This window comes from Micrasema longulum, unplaced genomic scaffold, assembly GCF_059751315.1.
Source record: "Micrasema longulum isolate JH-2025_06_02 unplaced genomic scaffold, ASM5975131v1 h1tg000471l, whole genome shotgun sequence".
Taxonomy (NCBI): Eukaryota; Metazoa; Arthropoda; class Insecta; order Trichoptera; family Brachycentridae; genus Micrasema; species Micrasema longulum.
Window position 1 is genome coordinate 94,649 of NW_028277669.1, and position 19,228 is coordinate 113,876.

Here is a 19,228-nt window from a genome sequence, read left to right on the forward strand (position 1 = left end):
TAGCTCGTAGCAGACGCCGTCGTGTATTCATTTTCTGTGATTTATGTGTAAACTGCGGCCGAATTTTCGTAACATCCCAGCGTTCTGTCCCACGCGGTCGAGACTAATCATGGAGGTGGGACAAGACAATATTGTCATATCTATTGTATTGTCCACACGTAAATGGCATTTTAAACTTAAGAGCATGAAAAGCACATTTAATGCTGTTAGTTTTTAACTATCCCTCTAATTATTTGACATAAACTTAACAATCAAATAACAACTTGAATAAATTGAATTGTCAGAGTGTGGCTGAATTAGTAAGACTAGTGTTAAAGATGTAAGAAATTAGCTCTCTACTTAGCTCTGCATTACATGTCATAATATCATATAAATATGTAATTAAAATTGCTTTAAGTTTAGAGTTTAGTTTGACTTGGAAATTTTGCAGAATGAGAGTATTTGATATTGTCAAGAGAATACACAGAGTGTATACACATTATAACAATGTGTAATAATCTAACCTTCAGCAACAGCGGTAGTCGTCGGTAGCGGTGTGGTAGTACAACCCACTTCGTCATCAGGGCAGTCCTGGACTCCGTTACACCAAGACTCTTCAGGAATACAAATTTCACTGGTTGGGCAGGCTATCTTACCAGTGGGACAGGGGACACAACCACACTGGCATTTCTTGCTTAAAGATCTAACCAAACCCTAAAATCAAGTAAAAATAGTTGATTAGATATTGATGAATCTATAGAAATCTATTACCAGTGAAAGTATTAATTTGTTTTTCTTACATGACTGCATTTAGGGCACGGTTTTTTTTCGCATGAAGGAATACCACGGAGTGTACATGTGCATGTTTCACATTTTTCTGTCATATATGTAGCTCCCACAGCATACCTAGAAAAGACATGTAAAAATTCTGAAATTCGGTTGAGACGAAATTGCCGTTTTTTGTTTTTTTAATATCGTGATTAACAGGGGGATATCAAAATAGAGGGTGCGAAGGTAGACCTGGCTTGGACACGACTTGCGGATGCCTCGCGAGAACCTTAACCCAAGTTGCCTCTTCTTCACATCTGCGAGCTCCCGCCGTCCTGTAAAACCGTCGATGTCATCACCTTCCTTTCAGAACAAATCCCTCATAAGACAATACTTAATCCAATGCACTCATTATTTAACTTGTATTCAGAGATGGGAGAGAAATCCTATTTTAAAACGTTATAATATTTATAAAATAATGGTTTATTTACGGTATGTGTCCAACTATGCAGGGGCAGCGAACTTGCGGCACGCATTGCTGGCCATCGTATAGGAGCATACCGTCGCAGTCACAGCCGTCCACGGGTAACTCCACTCCAGGACATGCGCTACACCCGGACTCCCCTACCTCCACTTCAGGACCGATAGTGAAGGTCGGAATTTCTTCCAGTTCCACTAGAAAGTTATAAATACCAATTAACTTAAATATGTAATCAACAATATTTTAAGTATGTCCAAATGTTGAATTTAACCCTCTAGGACAGTAATGGGTAATCGTTTTAGCTTGGCATGTCAAACCGATGTAAAAACCTGATTCGATTCGGGTGCTGTGTCAGATCTAGGAATTAGGAATGTTAATCATTTTTGCAGCGCAAATAAATATAAGTGAAAGAAGAAAACCAATGGCTCATTCTTGGGCGAAAATCATCCGTAAACGATACGTTTTACCCAAAATGTCTTGGCGTGTCACCTAAAATGTGTTACAGAGGAAATAAACTAGTCTTTACAAACAGTTTTGACAGAAGGCGGGTGCTTCCATTGAAACTCATTTAGATTTTTTGATGAACAAATCCTATAATAATAAATTAATCGATAAACATAGATAAAATTTAATTTATTGGTATACTTATTTGATAAATTATATTTTATACTTTATCCAGACTTCTCTCTTTGCAATGGCGATACCCTTGTAGACTGACCGACCCATGCAGAGAGCAGATAGAACTCCCTATATAAAATCATCTCGCAACCACAACCTGTAAGCCCTCATACGGTTACCTATTACGTATGTTAAGTCATTTCTTTTCATACATTCTTTCCTCTATAGCAAATTGTAGGGTTCTGTTCAAGAATTGATATTTTTTACTACAGACTGTTTGAAGTAAAATAAACATTATCATGACTACCAGCGAAATTTAGAATCGAAACCAAAATGCTTACTTGTGTCATGAAATCGTGTACTAACCTTTCGGATAAACATTGTAAAAAAGATTGTGTAACTTTTCATAGGTAAATATTTGTACCTGAGCAATTAACGAATCTTAAAACAATTCATATTCAAATATAATTTATATTTTTGTAAACGCCAAACTATGCCTAGCAGCAAAATTACGAAGCTCTTCTATAGGAATACTTTTTAAAATAGAATAAACGTGAGTTGTTATTTTTGCATTCCCTTAAAATAAATAAATGGAATTTAAGGAAAGAACCTGATTGGGATCCACCAAAATTGAATGTTGATTGTTAACATTAAAATACAACTTTTTTTATGTACCAAAAATGAGTGTCCTCCAATTTTTGGAAGCATATGGATGATAGTTGAATGTAGCCTTGGTATATAAATAAACATTATAAACAATCATACTAACTATGGGTACGTTTTCATGTCAGTACTTTTTTAAGTATTTTACTCTACAGGTCTATTTTCATTTTACAGAAACAAACAGTCGACAATGATATAATAACATAAAAAAGATACGGTTTAAAGACAGACCAGCGAATTTTCTAAATAAAAATCATACATATTAAATTGTGGTACGACGAAAGGGTGTGTATTTGTATGAAAGTAAGTGTAAAGGTGTGTCTGTGTGTATTTGTGTGGGAATAAGCGTTCAGGTGTATGTAAGCGTGAGCATAATTAAATAGCAAATGGGAGCGTATCGCAGCCAGAAAGAATGAGTCTTAATTTATTTTCATAGCATTTCATTTCATATCATTCATATATCAATAGATGAAAAAAAAAGCATTATAGTTTGAGCAAGAACGACAGAGGAAAGAGTGTTGTGCATAGTTAGTGCTACAGACTGGCAGATGTAATAAATACTTATTTCTTGTCACGCGACATCGGACATTAAGATTAATTTTGGGGAGTAGGTTAAAAGAGTCAACTTTATCATTTAGTAATTTATATAAATAGCTTAATTCAGATAAAGGGCGTCTATTTCAAGGTATTTAAAAATTTTTCGTTGAATCTTGTAAATCCTTTCTATGTTTGTTATGTATTGTGGGCTCCGCACAGCATATGCAAACTCCAAGTTACTGCGTACAAAAGTGTTGTATGAAGTTTTCAATGTATTTGGTTTTTAAAGGGTTTGGAAATTCTCAAAATGAAGCCCAGCATTTAGTAAGCTTTTTCAACAATAGAGTTTATGTGAGACCCAAACAGCAATCTACTATCGAGAATAACTCCCGAGTCTCTAATCTCGCTGCACCGCGATATGGAATAATCTTTGATCGTATAATTGCGCAGAGTAAAATTTTTACTTTTAGTAAATGTCATTGAATAACATTTTGAGGAATTAATGTACAATTGATTTTTATTACAGTAATCACTTAGACGATCAAGATCTTCTTGGAGATGTATTACATTTCAACGAAAGTAATGATATGATGTGGATAAAGTTGAGAAGGCATGACGGGTATTTTTATATCCTGAATAAATATTTGAAAAAACGTTTTATTTGTTTGAATTTTTACCAAAACTGATAAGGTCTCTGGAAATAGCCAGTTTCTTGAAAAATATTTTGTTTATCTGCATTGCTAATAGTGCATTTTGGCAAAAATTAAATATATCAACATGTTCTGCTAATTCAAATCTATATAAACTCAATTTTCCATATCTCGGAATTAGTCAACTTTGGAAAGGAGCTCTACAATTGCAAATTGGTGTGAGCGGCTAGTGCCCAGCTGAACCAATGTTCTGAATATATATTTCACCAAAATCAACCAGTGTCGGCAAGGCAGTTAGTTCACTTACATGTTGTGTATGGTTCGTGGCAACCCTGCGGCTCGATTCTCATGTTGATACTTTCGTGCCATTTGGCTGGGATTATCTTCAAGTGTCGAGCGTGTACGGGAACAAGGAAAGAGTTTGTGATGGGAGTTTTGCTGTCGTAGTTGGCGGGGAACACCTTGATCTCCTTGTCTTCGTTCACTAGAGGACTCCAGTTGGTTCTATCTGCAGAATACTTGATGTTGTAGGCTGACACCCACCCATCCGGACCACCTTTGCTAATAACACCGGTTATGTTCTGGGGAGAGCCCAAATCCAACTGAAACAAAGGTAACAGATGTTATGTAATCAAAATTATTAAAATAATACTCGAATGTTTAATGACAAATCTTTTAAACTAAGTCCGAAGAAAGTGCTACCTGAATCCATTCGTGCGGTGAGTTAGTAAGTGGCTGCCAGGCATGTGCTTGTTCTAAGGGAAGATTGCTCGTCGGTTTGTCACTCTTACTGGAGCTGACTACAACAGTCTTCACTGGAAGGGCTATTAACTTCTGGGGAACTTTGCAAACTGGTCCTTTTCCATGCTGGAAGCAATTGTAAAGACATTTTAAATACGGATAATAAAACGATAACTTACAAAAGAAAATTCTACAGAAACAAAATGATAGAAACAAATAATTTTATTAAATTTATTCATTAATTGAGCCCATTGAAGATAAGTGAACAAACTGATGTGTTAAAGGTGAAGTAAACTCATTGCTTATATTACATTTCTGTAATCAGTATAAACCTTTTATCCTGGTTCATTATGTGCAAAACACACATGTTAATCAAAAATATCAAAACAATTTAGTAAAAAAAAGTTGGAAAAAAGCTCACAGAATTAAAAGTTCGACCATTTTGTCAGTTGCTTCACTTCATCTGTACTATTAGTTACCAAGAGAGCAAAAAAGTTAGAAGAACGTTAAGATCCAAACGGAATAATACTCTTTTTGATTTCTCATTCATAAACTTACTTTGATGGTAGTAGCAGGTAAAGTGGTCTTCTTAACAGCAGCAGGAGTAGTCACCGTGGTGCTGGACACGGGGCTGCAGCCGATCAACTCCATCCTGATAGCCACCGTATCGTGCCAGGTCTTGGGAATCACTCTGACATATATCGCTTCAAACGGAATGTCAAACATCTGCTTCATTGGGGTTGAATTATCAGTCGGCCCTCTGAAAACCTGTCGCCAAACAATTTAATTATGAATCCACTGGACCGCAAGAAGGACAAATATTTCCATCTTAAAAGAGCTAAACGTAGATGACAGACTATCCTCCATCTGTTTAAAGTGTATCCTCCAGTATTTCGGACATGTCGTCGAGGGAGAGGCTGAAGGCAGAAAAAGTAGAAGAATATCCCTCACTAGGTGGACTGGCCAAATCAAGGATCAACAGGCTCATCTGTGGATGTAGAGATGCGGATGGCAGTGTTGGGAGAGGTGGAGAACAACAACAATCCATAGCGTGTTGAAGACAAAGAGAAAGGATGGTCATGGCCCTCAGCAGTGAGGAGAATGACGCAAATAATTAATGTAGATTCACATACAACTTGTGGCGATCTTATGATGTCTGTTCTAGAAGATACGATGGCTTGAATGAGCTACTATTCAAATTGCAAGTCAACAGATGCACAAGTTATTTTTATATGAATACATTAAAATAATTATATGGGTTTGATATTTTATGTATGCAAACACATGCATTGAAGCATTTATTTCCAAATGTTACTGGTTTTATTGGTGGAGTAGATAAAATTAAAACAAAAACAAAAAATGCGCAAGAATATATCAATGTGCTTACCTGTTTTTTACCACTGAGGTTGTTGACACTCGAGAAATGGTGTCCATCATCGCTGTACAAAACTTCGTAGCTAGTTACATACTGGTCAAACAGTGTACTTCCTTGCAAGACTATACCGTACACGGGCTCTTTGCCGTTAAGTTTAACTTGAATATACTCGTGAGGAGTAGATTGCTTGGGAGTCCAACTGCCTCCTAACAAAGACATACAAGACAAAAAATGCTTAGCTATCTGAACATTTTTATATTTCTACTATGGACAATAAATTAGGATTTTTAACCAGTATGTTATCAGGAGATGGAAAGATAATGTTAGAAAAATTATTGAAAACAGTCTTAAAAAGTTATCAGGAAAATGCCCTCGACAGAAGTTTGATTATCGATACTATTTTTAAAGAGTGCTAATTAAAATTAAAATTACCTGATTCTTCAGTGACTTTTCCATTGAGTTGGGAATTTTTAGGTTCAAATGCCGGTCCCAGGACACTGCTGGCTGAGAACGCTTCATCAGGGAGGGGAGCATCGCCCCACATGATATCCGTAAAGCTATAAAATTCAAACAACATAATGTTATCATCAAAGACCCGAGGTTAGTGCAATTAGAGTCCTGACGAAGAGACGGGTACGTCTCGAAGCTACCCTCTCGAAGGTAGACATAGAAAAGTCAGTAAGTGGTAATGTACAAATATTTACAACATTTATTGAAATGATTGACCACAAAATTAATACTTTAAATAGCACACTATGATTTTAGTTAGAAGTACATTAAAAGCACTCTCTCAATATACTCGAAAACAGTTTTAAAGATTGAGGGTCTTCCTATCGGTTTTCCTCATACTTGGAACATTAGATGGATAAAAAAGGTCCATTGAAAACATATATATGGTGAGTGTAATCTATTTATAACCATGATTAAATCAATTTAAAAATAATTAAAAAATGTCAGTATGTGGAGCTAATAATATCAAGTGCCTTGTGTGGTCAGTTCTTTTATTTGGTTTGCAAATATGGAACATTAAAAGTGATCACCATAAAGTGGTTAAAAGCATTCTATTCTTCAATGCTTCGCATATCATGGACCAAAATGGTGACAAACTAAGAAGTCTTACAAAGAGCCAATACCGATAGAGAACTCTTGTTGAATGTAAAGATTTGTAAAATCTCATATCTGGGGCATCTACTTCGCGGATGCAACTTGCATCCTTCTCCAAACGATCCTAACAGGCAAAATAGATAATCACCAAGGGAAACACCCAAGTTGCGCAATATAAGAGATTGGACGGGAATAATATGTGTAGAAGAACTGCCCAAGGCAGGGAAACAATAGCGCTCATTATACCTACAGATAAATCCGCAGGAAACATGATGCGCCAATCAGATCTGCGCGTAGAACTGTATGTGTAAAACAAGGCGACGCACTGCAGCCTGCAGTCCAGAACTGTACAAAAAACTTTTGAAACTTACAAAAGACCATGCGTCATCCCAAACTGGAGGCAAATCTCTCAAAATTCCTTACTCTTTCACACACAGTTCAATGCGAGCTACAGTTTGGAACATGCAACTAACGGTGGTGCCTTTTTTCGTATAGTTTCATTTATTATTTTATTTTTGTTTGACTGCAGTCCGACATGCCAATCCGGTGCCCGGTTATGCCAGCAGTTTGTAATGCCGTTCCAGATGTGAGGTTAGACCCTTACACAGTAAGCTATGGAGCTAAACTGAGCTTTTTTGCATAATTACCCATCAGGACTACACTCTGGAGGAGGAGACAGTGTAGTGGGCCGCAAGATGGCGGTGACGCCGAAAGAGAATCCCTCCTCTTCCTCGACCCCCTCTTGATCCTCAGCAGACTGGGATGTTTCGGTCGGTCGCTCCTGAATTTTCTCAGACATGACAACATCTGCGTGCTTCCTGGGTATGGGAGTTGTTTTCTTCTTGCAGTGAGACTCGTCGCAAACATACTCATTGTTCAAGCATTGGCAAACTTTACATGGGCCCTGGTGGATCACTTCTCCAGGCTGAGGAAGACACGTAACATCATTAGAATGTTTATCTTATTGAGAAGAACAATCTTTATTTATGTATTTTGATAAAGAAATCCTCCTATCTATTTAATTACTGATTTCTCGTATTTTTATTTATTAACAGCTGTAGCCAATTTGTACAAATCGATTAACATAGTTAAAAAATAATAAAACATAAGATGAGTATTACGTTTATAAATTTTACACATATGTTATGATATAAACATAGGCACATCATGTATGTTGTATGTTAGTATAAATAAATAGAATTTTACATATTTATAAACAGATTGAATTTTTGGTTCCTTGGTTATTGTTGTAATGTCAGTAGTACCTATTTCCTATGTACAACTGAATGAGTATTTTGATGTAAGTATGATTGTTTGTGAATAATGTTTCAGGGGTCTCAAAATAAGGGTGTACATATAAAACAAGGTATGATGAATTAGCCATAAATTGATATGATCTGCAAATTCATTTCTGAGGTTTTGCATTTGATGCATAGAAGTATTGATGAATCCAGACACTGTCCGGCTTTTATTACAATAAAATAGTTAGTTTCTCTGAGCATAGAGATTTATCATTTGCAACAACAAGTGACAGTCTGAAATTGATCAGATCACTTTTCTCCTTTCAACTGCGGATAATTCTAAGAACTAGTTCACTTATGAATTGCGGTAGTTTCCTTACCTTGACGGGTTTACCTTCTTCCGAAACACACGTGCAATCAGCAAGAGAAACACAGGTCTTGGAATCCCTCCAAAAATATCCTTTCCCGCACGGAGTGAACGCTGTACTTTCTTCTACACAGCCGGCGATGCATTTCTAAGAAAGTTGATAAAATACGTAAATATGAAGATTACAGAAAATTTTGGAATTTCCACGAAGTGTCATTTGAATAAACACATTTTCGCTTTTAGTTTTGTTCGAAGTTTCAATGTTCATTTCAGTAGTCATATTCAAATTTAAGTATTATAGATTACTAAAATAGAGTTTGAAGATCAGGCAACATGGGTTCAGAAAAAAATAACTTTATTTACTTATTTGTTCTCAGATGTAAATCTACACATTAACTTGAATTTACTTACTTGTATAACAATAATATTAATTAATAATTAAACTAAATACAAAGTTTCGAGTATGTCTGAATGTTTGTAGACAAACTGGATTTCCTCCCTGGCGTTGCCTAGTAGGTGAATTGGTTCAGCCAGATAAATCTCACCCGCATGATAAAGTTTAAATATTAATGAACTTATTAAGGCTTTTTAGATTGTGTTCCATAAAATAATAGTAAAATATAGTAGTATTGAAAAAAAAAACAAAATAATAGTATCATTGAAATCAATAGAAAAAGAATATACCTATATATAAATACATAATTGAAATGATAATTGAGATATGGTTTCTAGAAACTCATTTTTTACTGTAGTAAGAAATAGGAGTAATAAATAATATGCCAAATAAGAGTGAGTACTGAAATAAGTAATACAAAAATACATAAAAATATGTATAATATTTTGAGTTTGTCCAAATTTTTGTAGACAAGAACTGGATTCAACTCCCTGGGGAGCTGTTTATATTAACATATGATGAAGAACATTTAAGAGAAGGTAATATAGAAGCCTAGGCATCTACAGGGCAGGTTTCAGCTCTTTAACTTCACAAACATCAACAGATGAAAGAATTGAAGGAATATAGATGTTCAAATATGGGCAGAATGGTTAATGTTACACAGTTCGTAAAGTGGCCACTTAAACCAGCCATTGACAGGTCATAAGCCCTGTAGATGCCTAGACTTCTATATTACCTTCTCTTAAATGTTCTTCATCTCTGTTGTAATATGTTAATATAAACAGCTCCCCAGGGAGTCGAATCCAGTCCTTGTCTACAAAAGTTTGGACAAACTCAAAATATTGTTTACAATAAATGTTACAAACACCAAATACACAAAAAAAAACACACAGGGATGGTGTATAATATTCATAATTCTGCTTATTTTTAAACATCCATATTTCTTTAATTCTTCAAATTATTGTTTTTTTTTAGTTGAGCTAAAACCTTTATAGTGTTAATCTTAATAAGTCCATAGGAGGTCGAATTCAGTCTTTGTCCATAAAAATTCGGACAGACTCAAAATATTATTGACTAATATAAGATAAAAATTAAATATTTAGGTGTAATGTTGGATTTAAAACTTACATTTAACCAAAACGCTAAGATGGTAATAAATAAGATTGCAAAAAAAATATCAATTTTGGGAAGGATCAGAAAATTTATTGATAAGAACTCCTGCAAAACTATTTACAAAGCAATTATTGAACCACACGTTAACTACTGTAGTAGCATTTTATTTTTATCAAACAAAGAAAACATAGATAAACTAACTGTATTACAAAATAAAGCCTTTAGAATCATTTAGAAAAAAAACAGATATACGAGGGTAAAGTCGATGGTAAATGAAATGAAATTATTAACATATAAACAAAGAATATTTTACAATACAATGATATTTGTTCATAAAATTATAAACTCTAATAAAAAAACAGAATTTTGGAAAAAAATTTATCGGAACCAGCATGAACACGATCACAATACTAGAGAAAAGAACAAAATTAGACTTCCATTTAGGAAAAAGGCAAAGTCACAAAATTCCATTTTATTTAAAGCAATTAAAAAGTATTACGAAATGAAAAAAAATATTTATGAAGAAAAAAACATATCAAAATTTAAAATAATGGTCAAGACATATGTGATAAACAATTTTTAAATTAAATATATTTGCAATGTTATTATTAGAACACACATAACAATATGTGTGATATGTGTGCCCTACTTTAAGATTTAAATAAAAAAAAAATATTTAAAAAAATAAGGTGTCTTGATATATGTTTCTTTCTCACCTGACCACCGGAGCATTTCCCCTGAGACTTGAGATAGTGATCGTAGTAGAGACAGACCTTCAGGCAGTTGACCGCGCAGTCGGACCGCACCTTCCCTGCGCCGCACGGGTTTACTGTGCCTTCTGAAATATTCAATATTGAGCATCAAGAAGAGATCGTGAATCAAGTGCGTCAATATGTAAATAGGGGCTATTTCTAATAAATTAAATTCAACAAGGAAACACTCTTGGGAGAGTGATGGCGAAGACAGACCTAGAGATGGATATTAGGCTTTCTGCTAACTCAAATATTTATTTATTTTATTTATTCATATTTTACTCTTACAAACTATAAACAATAATAAAAATAATGTGACCTCACTGGGGTTACCCGTGCCGAGGACACTTAACAATATACTTTTTTGAAATGTTTTTACATTTGAGAATAAACAAAGAAGATTTACTTAATAAACAGAGATAATTAACATAATATTTAGACTGTTTTAAAAACTCGGTATATATGTACATCTTTATTATTTATTTAACAAAACTCATTATAAAAATAACAAAAACCCAATTGGAGCAGTTGATTCAATATTGTTTGGTTTATTTATATTTGTTAATTTTATTTAAATGCATATATTATTAATATTTACATATGTGTCTTTTATATTGGTATTTTTTATAAGTTTATTTATAAACAAAAAACTTTATATTCTTATTTTTTTATTTGATTGTGACTATTATTACTATAATTATTGATTTACATTTAAAAAAACTTATTATTACTACCAGACTTTATAATTATTTTAGTAAAATTCTATTCGATTGTATAAATTGCATCTATTTTAAATGAAATTTCATTAAAATGAATCTTATATAAATTCTAGTAAACTGCTTTAATAACATAAAATGAAAACAAAATTTTGGTCTAAACAAAATTTTTGATTTTTCTTTTGTGACTATTGGTGTTCACATATAATTGGTGAAAGATGTTTAGTGTTATTATTTTTTATTTTATAAATTGTATTTATATTGTGATATCTTTTACTATTTGTGAACTGAAAATAAATAAATAAATCAACAATGCGTGTATCATTGAAAAGGTTGAGTTACGCTTAGCTATTGAAGTTCGCCCGTGTTAAAAGAGAATGTCCCTTACCGACTTTCTCCAAAAATGAAATGGTTTCTCCCACAGTAGGATGAACTGATTCAGTTGGAGATATTGTATCTGTTGAAAAAAAATACCAATTAAATTCCTACATTATTTTTGTTAAAAAATTGAGATTGTAAAATTGGAGAAGCTGGTGTTTTTATGGCTTTCCATAGACAATAACACTTTAAAAACAGCAATGAGGAAGGTCAGCAGTATTTTTTATTTTTATTAATAGACTATTAAATAAAGTTCGAGATTAGCAATTAGCAAAAATTGACAAATCTGCTTTCCTTCCATACTTTTACTTATATTTGCTTTTTATATATCTTGACATTTTTATGTTTTTTTCATTATATATTTTTGTATTATTTAATTTGATACTCAATCTTATTTGAAATATTATTTATTACTCCTATTTCTTACTACAGTGTAGAGTGAGTTTCTAGAAACCATATCTCAATTATCATTTCAATTATGTATTTATATATATATTCTTTTTCTATTGATTTCAATGATTTATTATATTGTTTTTTTTCAATACTTCTATATTTTACTATTATACTTTTATTTTGTTGATTTCAATGATATCGTTATTTTGTAAATTTGATTATGTATGAATCTAAATTTATAATTTACATTTTATATTTTAATGTCTCACTACAATGCACAGAGCAAAGCTGTCAACCAATAAAGACACCATTTAATTTTTCAAAAATATTTGTCTTCGGTTCGAATTTCTTACTTAAATGTGTGACTAGCAAAACTTACTCACACTATGACAATTTTGACGTCATTGAGTAATAATTATACTAACAGTGCAAGCTCTCGGAAACATCGGTTCAGTTGGCCTCATGTTTACGTATGTGTCATCTCGCGTATTCGAAATTAAGCCTTAGGTAGTAGAAGTAAAGATGTATTTAGCTCGTTTCAAAAACTGTAATTATTTTTTTCGTGTTATTTTATCCTATGCTCTATATTTTCAAGCAAAACTCGACCATGGCGTTAATAAAAATAATTATGTTTTTACTTGCGGCACTTAGCACGTTTTTACAAAACGACGAGTGATGTTGATCTTTAAGTATACTATGCGTAAATGTTAAGTAGGTACCTACAGTAAATAACACAGTACGAACCATGTTTGTAGGCATTTTTATATTGGTTGCTAGTTTTTTATGTTTATATTTATTTAACTTTTTGTATATAATGTTATTTGTACATTGGCGGGCTTATTGCCAAATGGCAACTTCTTCCAACCAACCAATAAAATAATAGTTTTATTTTTGTGTTGATATAATGCGAATTAAAATACATATTAGGTACTGGTGAATAGCAATGATTTCTTAGTGAGGCTCAGCCTCACTTGCTTCATAGGCTCCTTCGCCCCTGGCTACAATGTCTGATTATCTTTTTAAGATTGCATTCTTTGGAATTTTATTATTTATTACTTACACCTTTTTTTCTGAATTGTTATTATATTGCATCACATGTCATTATATTTGAATCTGATGTATTTTACTATATATTTTTTATTGTTAATTATTATGGCTTGACACGGGCACAGCCTAAAAATATAATAATAAGTTCACTTATATTTAAACAAGTGTAATTTTGAATAAATAAATATATTAAAAAAATTATCAGCGCTATGTTTTTTAAAGTTTTGTATTTCTAAAATTGATCCGCATGTGACGTTGTTTGATTTATTCAAACAAAGGTACCTTAATAGAGTAGGAGATGTTTTAGAGAAAGGGAAATTTAGAAGCCTGTCATACTAGTGGGTTACCTCAGTTTATGAATCAGAACTTGACATCTCAGCTTAATTCAGATTTCAATAGAAAAATACATAATGCTTCTAAATACGAGTTACCTCCACACTCCGGTTTGACAACGATAACAGCGGACGGCCAATCGCACGTCATGCTGATAGGATGGTACAGCATATGGGGACCGCACGTCTTCTCCACAAGGTCTGGGTGTTCGGGGGGACCCATGGCGGGGGCGCACTGCAGGAACAGGGCGCAGTCCCTCGGGTGCTCCTGATTGGGGCGGCTCTCGTCACACACCAGGTGCGATAATATTTCAGGATGAGTTTTCTTGGGGGTTGTCCATGATTCGTATACGGCCGCAGTTGACGTCTCAATATCTTTTTCTGGCATGGACATAAAGACAAAAAATAACTCACAATTTATTACCTTTTCTGTGCCGCTAGGTATTGCTATGGCTGTTCTTAGCAGGGCGCGAAATTTTAGGCAATTTTTAGAAACTCTCATTTGAACCGCTGTTTTGTCGATAATTTTAATAATTCCTTGTGTCCTAGTATTTCATCAAGCTTCTAACTGATGTCTCTGAGAGTACAAAATCTAAAATTTTTCGGAACACTCAACCTCAACACGTAAAGCGCGTACAAAGGCACGCGTCTTTACATGCTATTTTCGTATGGCCGGCCCTCCGAGCACAGAAACAGAGAGTGCGTATCTTAATGATAATAATTCTAAATCACAACTTGATTTATATTTTCAATTATAAATTGGTTAACTATACACAAATTTGCAAATATCACAAGATCCTTTAACAGCTCCAAATAAATAAAAAATAAGTGTGATATTAGAATTATTTTCAGTTGAGATGATGGCTTTTTGCAGACTTCAATCTCCAAGTAAATGTTTATTCTACCACGCCTTTTTAATTACGGTTAGATACATTTAATTTAGCACTATGCATCAATACCTACAAGTCCATTAGTTGATAATACATTTAAAAAATTCAAGGAAGTTAAATTTAGAGAGTGCCTTGGAAAACTAGACATACGGATGTTTCAATCCTAGAAAAGATCTAATCAAAAGGCCAGACTCTCCACTGCCAGTTTAAATTGCATTCTCCAGTTTAGTTTCAAACGCCAATTCAGAGAGGCTTGCGGTAATTAGAGGCAGAGAGAAAAAAAGTGTGAGAAAGAACATCAACATGCTGGACTGATCGGCTCAGGTCTGTGACAGGCTTTTCAGTGACCACAGCCATCCGCCCAGAGTCAAGGTATAGTGGGAGGATAGCTGTCAAGAGTAAGAGCTGTCAACTCTCAGTGATGTGGACATTGAAACAGAAAAAAACGAAGGGTCTTCGATGTTAATACTAAATAAGCATGTAGGAAATTACTACAGACACAGAGAATGGATGCAATTGTAGTCAGTAAATGAACTTGAAACACAAAAGAAACGATGGATACAAAGATGCTACCGGCCTCGACCGGGTCATTCGCAAACTACAAGCCTCAAGTGAGGGAACGATAGAAGAATAAATGAAAGGACCAACGAAACAAGTATTCAATGCGAAGGTACTCACCACACTTGCACATGACCCTGATCTGGAAGTCGGGACAGGGCTGAGAGGAGGGTTGGCGGCAGCGCAACCCTTTCTCCAGGCTACACTCCGCATCCATGCCCGTCTCCTTAGCTGACTGGTGCCCATCCACCGTGCGGCACTCGATGTCCGCCATCATCTCAGGAGGACACACTCCACCGGATAAATTAATCTGTAAGCCGGAAATAAACTGTCAATGGAACTACATGTAGGTAGCAAATGCTCCAATAGCTTCATATGCAAGTTGGGTGCAGATAAAGGCGAGAAAAGGGAAAATCTATATTTATATTTCTACATACCACAGGCTCAATTAACAAACAGTCTATCAGTATTTAATTTATTGATGTCACCTTTGTAAACATTCAAAACACTAATTTGTTTTTTTTTTTAGCAAAAGAAACATTTCGGTATGATTTACCCTAATATTTCAATTTTGGTGGCCGTTTTCAACGAGTTGTAAATATGGGGGTCAAAGTCCAGTGATCAATGTCACAAACACGCACCAAATAATTTATCTGAGATATAGAGCAACGACCCAAAAAGCAACTCAGCATTTTCTATTGAATACAATACATTGTTTTCTGCAAGATCAACAATACTGCACATAAAACATTAACTCAATAACGAAATCAGATGAAATATTCCAGAGCAATGTACTGGAGTACATTATCTCCATTCCCGCCATGGAGACATGAAGAACAAAGGAACTCGGCTTTTAAGAGAGACCACAGGGCTCGGTAATGCCAGTCAGCTTAACCCAGTCATGCAGCAGCTCAAGTCAGTCAGTTCCAGCATGTAGCTTATGTGCAATCACTTCAACTCGTTATCACTGTTACTCTTGCGCTCCATAACATAGTGCTGTATATTATTCGCCATGTAATAAATATGCCCAATATATTATATATATAACTATAACCCAACCTCGTTTCTTCTGTCCATTTCCAACTGGTGTAGGAGCTCCAACCTCAACAACAACCAAAATCTTACATAAATAATGCACTATTAGAAAATGGGAATCAAGTTGCGGTAGAGCTGGGTGCGAACCTCGGACCTTTGACCCGTGAGTCTACAACAATAGCCACGAGATTATGGGATCATAACCCAACTTCTATTGTACGTAAAACACTACATTTGTGAAAACCTTTAACAAAGATAACTTACCATTTGCAGTAATGTTGGTATCTCTTCAACTTCCACAGAGTAAGGTTTGCTGGACTTGGTTGTTTTAAGGTTCTTGGAGTCCTTGGTGTGCTGAGGGACGGAGTTGCTGATCCACTCGGTCCACCCACTGACACACTTTACCTTCTGCTCCATCAGGTGAGGACTTCCAGCAGGGGTGGAACTAGTAGGCTGAACAGAGAGAGAGATGGATACTAAAGATTAAAATGTTTATTATAAAAGGTAGTTTCATTCGATATTCTATGTCAGTAGCGTAAACAGAGTACTTTCCGAAAATATGTTTTTCCAACCTCAAAAACAATTTAACAGTAAAATTAGTAGAAGAAGCTATTTTTTTATAATTGACATATTAATGGAACTAGGTATAAAATATAACCAATATACAAAATTGTTTCACGAACCGGTAATGTGGAGCATGGCTGTCCTTTACAGATCTTATTCCCTCGAGAACAGTGGCATGAGTGACATTCATCCTGCTCTATGAGCTCTCCCTCTAGAATTACTTTACCATCGGGAAGAGTGAGACAGAGTGGCTTGCAAGTAGAGCGTGGAACACAATCTTCAGCACTGCTATTGCTTCGAATTTGACCCTTAGGACATGGTTTTTTCTTAGACTCACAACCTGAGTAAGAAAAACAATAAGATACCATAAAGTTAAAATTGTAAGTTGGTAAGTAACAAAACAAACTATGCATGGGTACTGGCAATACCAAGTTCCAGGTCCTCCAACATACCAAATTAACACGTCACCAGCTGCTACAAAACGTCAATCAAATTTAGGCTTTCTGTGATCAGCGCTGGTACTAGACGTGTAATGTAATGTAATTATCGACACTTATCACAAAACGTAAATTCAACTCATTTATTGCCACGGATAAATTCAATCAGTATTATCTAGATTTCTCATATTAATATTCGAACATCTGTTATAGTTGATTTAGTTATAAAATTGGTAATAAAACTCCATGTAATATGTAAGTGAATCTTTCATTTTAATACACACAACCTGTACAACAAAACTTCTTCTCAAAATTTTAATATAATCATATTATTTATGTTTAAAAGCATTAACTTTGTGGCCAAACATTTTGACCAATGTTAGTAAATAACCAAAGATAAAAGTGATATATTTGACAACTCGGGGGTGTACCGACTACAATGCAGCACATGTTCATCAAGGTATATTGGGAGAGTGTCTAGTAGATTTAATATTCACATTAAAGAACACATGAAATGTTAAAATGATAATAATTATTCAGAGTTTGCCAATCATCTCGTAAATTCAAACCACGATTTTAATCATTTCCCAAACACCCATTCTCAACATACCACTAAATTATTGACCTCATTTTTAGTGCAAGTTCGGACATGGTGGTGATTCCATCCTCCTATAACTCTGCATGTAATTTAGGGGGAAGTGGTTATGCAGGGTGTTCTTTAAACCCTGTCACATCCGAAACCACGATGATCAGTATGAGCAAGAAGACATATTGGCACATTAAAATAATTTTTTAGATGGAATATTTTTTTTTTAAATAAAATATTTAAATAAACAAATGGTTGCTAATTCTGCAGGGGAGAAACGAGGAGGGGGAGGAGGGAGTCTAACACACTGTTAACCGCGCGGCCGCGCCCCCCTCGCTTCCTTCCTGCAGAAGTAAGCAACCATTTGTTCTTTTAAATATTTTATTTTTACAAATTTTCTTCGTTCTAAATATTTTTAAAATGCAAATATGTCTTCTTGCCCATACTGATCATCGTGGTTTCGGATGTGACAGGGTTTAAAGAACACCCTGTATACTCGTATTTACTAATATTAGGTAATCTTCAGATGAAAATAGTTCACTACACAAGTTTTAAACACCAAAAGAAGATGCTCAAAATTAATTTCGATCTACAATTTTTGGATCAATTTGATTAAAAATGGGTTGAACTAGACATTTGAATACTTGGCTACTTGCTTTAGATTTTACTGATCAGTTTTGCAAATAAAACATCAGACAAAACATATTCCTTAGGTAATGGTTTGTATATTTTAAAACAAAACAATAATTTTACCTTCCACGCAGGTATCTTGAGGACACATTTCGGTAATTTGCGAATAGAACAATGTATTGTCACAATTCTCTACGGGACAGGCGGATATACACGGGCTATAGTTGGTACATGTCTCGTCACACTGCATAGCTGGAAAAATACGATTTAAGCATTTGTAAGTACATAAAAATGGAATGGAAGAATTACTAGACAGGTGCCACCGTTTTGTAGTCACAATTACGGACAGTGTAAACTTGTAATGCCGTATTGAACAGACTCCACGGACTCGGCAATAGTTATTCCCACGTATTGGCTATATTTAATGTAGGGTATTGTTTCTATAGAATAAACCTTTTGAACAATCTCAAAGATGGTAAATGGTAATTAAACCTTCAGTATAATTGAGGTCATTAGAAGCAAAGATAGCAAACTTACGTTTTGGTGTTTTCGAGAAAAATAATGAAAACTGCTACACTAATGCCAAAGAGAGTCTTCATGTTAGAAATGTTATTTTCACTGAACTTAAACTTTAAGATACTAATAAATTAGCTTTAATAGAAACATGAATTCAAAAAACTTTCTTAATATTTGTATGGCACGGCCATTTTGAAAATTTAAATCTCAAGCCTGTCATTGGTCGAATACAATGTCTGATGGATATTGCTATGCTTCCAAGCACTATTTTCAAACCTTCAGAAGTATGATTTTAAACTACATTTCCAACTCAACTCATAATTCTTATAAAAATAAAGTTGATAAACTACAGAATGACATCAT

General features: G+C 34.4%; 1 protein-coding gene across 1 annotated transcript in view; it reads right to left on the reverse strand.

Moving 5' to 3' along the window:
* Positions 1-19,228, reverse strand: part of LOC148281306 (hemocytin-like) — an 82,614-nt gene that overhangs the window by 28,256 nt on the left and 35,130 nt on the right. Inside the window, exons 30-46 of the mRNA XM_088226908.1 lie at positions 18,473-18,601; positions 16,816-17,036; positions 16,397-16,585; positions 15,218-15,407; positions 13,749-14,030; positions 11,888-11,956; positions 10,748-10,869; positions 8,538-8,672; positions 7,564-7,841; positions 6,245-6,369; positions 5,825-6,018; positions 4,996-5,205; positions 4,399-4,563; positions 4,004-4,298; positions 1,239-1,422; positions 780-885; positions 504-693 (exon numbers count right to left, since the gene is read on the reverse strand). Coding sequence (XP_088083034.1) covers positions 504-693; positions 780-885; positions 1,239-1,422; positions 4,004-4,298; positions 4,399-4,563; positions 4,996-5,205; positions 5,825-6,018; positions 6,245-6,369; positions 7,564-7,841; positions 8,538-8,672; positions 10,748-10,869; positions 11,888-11,956; positions 13,749-14,030; positions 15,218-15,407; positions 16,397-16,585; positions 16,816-17,036; positions 18,473-18,601 — 3,084 coding nt within the window. The remainder of the gene's footprint in view (positions 1-503; positions 694-779; positions 886-1,238; positions 1,423-4,003; positions 4,299-4,398; positions 4,564-4,995; positions 5,206-5,824; positions 6,019-6,244; positions 6,370-7,563; positions 7,842-8,537; positions 8,673-10,747; positions 10,870-11,887; positions 11,957-13,748; positions 14,031-15,217; positions 15,408-16,396; positions 16,586-16,815; positions 17,037-18,472; positions 18,602-19,228) is intronic.